This window comes from Alligator sinensis, unplaced genomic scaffold, assembly GCF_000455745.1.
Source record: "Alligator sinensis unplaced genomic scaffold, ASM45574v1 scaffold451_1, whole genome shotgun sequence".
NCBI classification, from domain to species: domain Eukaryota; kingdom Metazoa; phylum Chordata; order Crocodylia; family Alligatoridae; genus Alligator; species Alligator sinensis.
The window spans coordinates 829,009-831,529 of NW_005842097.1; the positions used below are offsets into that span (position 1 = coordinate 829,009).

The window sequence follows — 2,521 nt, forward strand, 5'->3', positions numbered from 1 at the left end:
TTCCTGCTAGACACAAGTCTTGGACCCTCTTTAGGTTGAAGATTTTTCTCTAAGTTTCCCATTATGACTATTACAGTTCCAGAGAAACCTCATGTTTTACCTGCTTTTACCTACTTTACCTCAGAATATTGGCATTTCAGTTGTGGTGTTATCTTGATTTGCTCTGGGAGGCAGATTGAGACTTGTTTCTCCTTGGAATCCCAGGCAATTAGCAAATGTCATAAGAATTAATAAATTCTGTGGCTGTCACAAGGCAGCCAGGTGGCTGTTCTCACTTTTTCAAGGGGCCAATTCAAGCCATGGATTCAGAGAGGTGAAAGGGTGCTCAGTGAGAGGCTGGTTTAACCAAAGATCCAGCTAATAACATGTATTTATCAAAAGGAAATTAAGAAGCAGTACATATTTTAGAGATCCAAAATGATAATGCAAAATGACTATCAGATCCTAATGAACATTAAGCTAATGGTTTTCTCTCTCCTTTTTTTAATTTTATTTTTACTGTTTGTAAATCGTTGTCAGGAAGCAGCATGGTGACTCCTATGATCATTGCTGTAGACACCTTGCTGCAAGGATCTGTATTTGTGAGTATTTCATATGGAAAGCTGCCCAGAAAGATGGCTGGTACCTTCAGTGCCATTCAAAAATGCATGTGGCACAGCCATGGGTTGCAGTATTTAAGGGTTTTGTGTATTTAAAGAAATATGTCATTCTGATTTATCAGTTAACTGGGTGGGGGAAATCCTGGCTTTCCCAGCTGCTCCAGTCCCACTCTATGGGGCTGGGTCAGTGGAGAAAAGTGCCTCCCTGCTCTGCTGGCTCTGCAGGGCTGGCTGGGGAGAGAGACAGCTGGTGTCCCCCATTGCCTCAGACTCGCGGTGTGCGGGGCAACACCCGGGGTTCCATGCTGCCCCAGACCTACTTTCTCAGCAGAATTGCTCCATTCTGTGACATTTATTTCTAGCCTCTGAGTCAGAAGACGGTGGTTACAACTTTGTTCCCTACCCAAGCAACTAAATGTATTTAAAATGTGTAAAGTGCACAGTAACTAATTGTGTGTCTCTAATTGAACTGGTTCTTTGAGCAGTCCAAGATTATCGCTACATGGTGGTATATGAAAAGTACTGGCAAAAAATGCTTTCCTTTAATTGCTTCTCCAAACATGTGGATGTGATCATTTCAGTTAGGTTCTTATTCAGGTCAGCCGTTAACCAGATGCTACTAAAACTCTCCTAGAACAATCTTGCACTGTACATTTGATGGCCTGTTTGAACTCTGATTTTTGTCTCTTAAACTTACTGTGTTAAGCTGGTAATAGATTCCCCAGTGCATTCTGGTGAAATATATTTCTGTGTGACAATCCTCAACACACCATTGCAGAGGTGACATGACTTCTCACCAGATCAGATCCGTGGCAAAGCTCCCATTGACTTCCCAGGGCCCAGAATTTCTCCTGGTAGATTTTATTAAGCTCCACATTGCCCAAGGCCTCTAAGCTTTTACTGCAGTGTAATACAAATATTGTTACAAATAAGAGAACAGTGTAGACAACCATTAAGTGGGTCAGGTACAGCAGTGGCAGGGGAATTTACAAGGTCAGAGTGTAAAGAGCATGGCTGTAGAACTGCTTAGAAAATCAGTATTAGGTTTTAATACTTTTTGCTTGGTTTTATTTTCCTGCATGTAAGGGGCTCTTGGACTTTCTCTTTGAGGATCAGCCAAATTTGTGTGTGGTCAGCAATGGAGCTGAGTGCCTTAAGATTTCAAAAAAGTTTTTCCTGCATCATGCTTCAAAAGACCTTCTGGAGAGACTGCGCAAAGAGGTGAGCATATGTTTGTTTCTTTTCATAGCTGCATCTTTGCTTAATTACTGTAGCTTTGCATATCTGTACCTTATACAGAATGCACAGTTGTACATGGTTTTAATACTAGCCAGGACAACTAGAAGTATGCTTTTGAAAAACTGGTAAATCTGTGACAGAGGGAAGCTGTAATTAAAAGCACAGTAATGATTACTTGTTATGTTGGTTCATGTGCTATCAAATCAACAACAGAGCAGCCTGGCAACACTACTACAGGCTTCCCTTGCATTATCTGAGTTCTGCATATGCAAATTCGCTCTTATGCAATGACCCTTTTTACATCCAAAATTCCTTATATGTGAGGTAAGTGTGTAGGGGAAGGAGCAGGGGCAGGGGCGTGGCATAGCCCAGCAGCTGCAGGCCACTCCTGAGGCAGCTGCAGCAGGGAGCAAAGCAGAGGGAACTGTCAGTGGGTGCGGGGCATGGGACAGGGGGGCTGTGTCCCTTGCTGCTGTGTGGGCTGGGGGCCTGCATCAGGCTCTTCCCAGGGGGCCTGGGCCCCCAGATGTGCATGTGGGATAAGGGCAGGCTGCTGCTGTGGGCTGGGGCCAGTGGTGCGACCAGGCTCCTCTCAGCGGGGAGCTGGGCCGTGCTGTGCTTGGGGTAGGGGGTGGCGGCATTGGGTGGGGGACAGCAGCCACCCCAAAATTTGCTGTAGCCCT

The 2,521-nt window shown here is 44.9% G+C and overlaps 1 protein-coding gene across 1 annotated transcript in view; it reads left to right on the forward strand.

Moving 5' to 3' along the window:
• Positions 1–2,521, forward strand: part of LOC102374145 — a 19,636-nt gene that overhangs the window by 14,700 nt on the left and 2,415 nt on the right. The window contains 2 exon segments of the mRNA XM_025204792.1: positions 520–581; positions 1,686–1,820. Coding sequence (XP_025060577.1) covers positions 520–581; positions 1,686–1,820 — 197 coding nt within the window.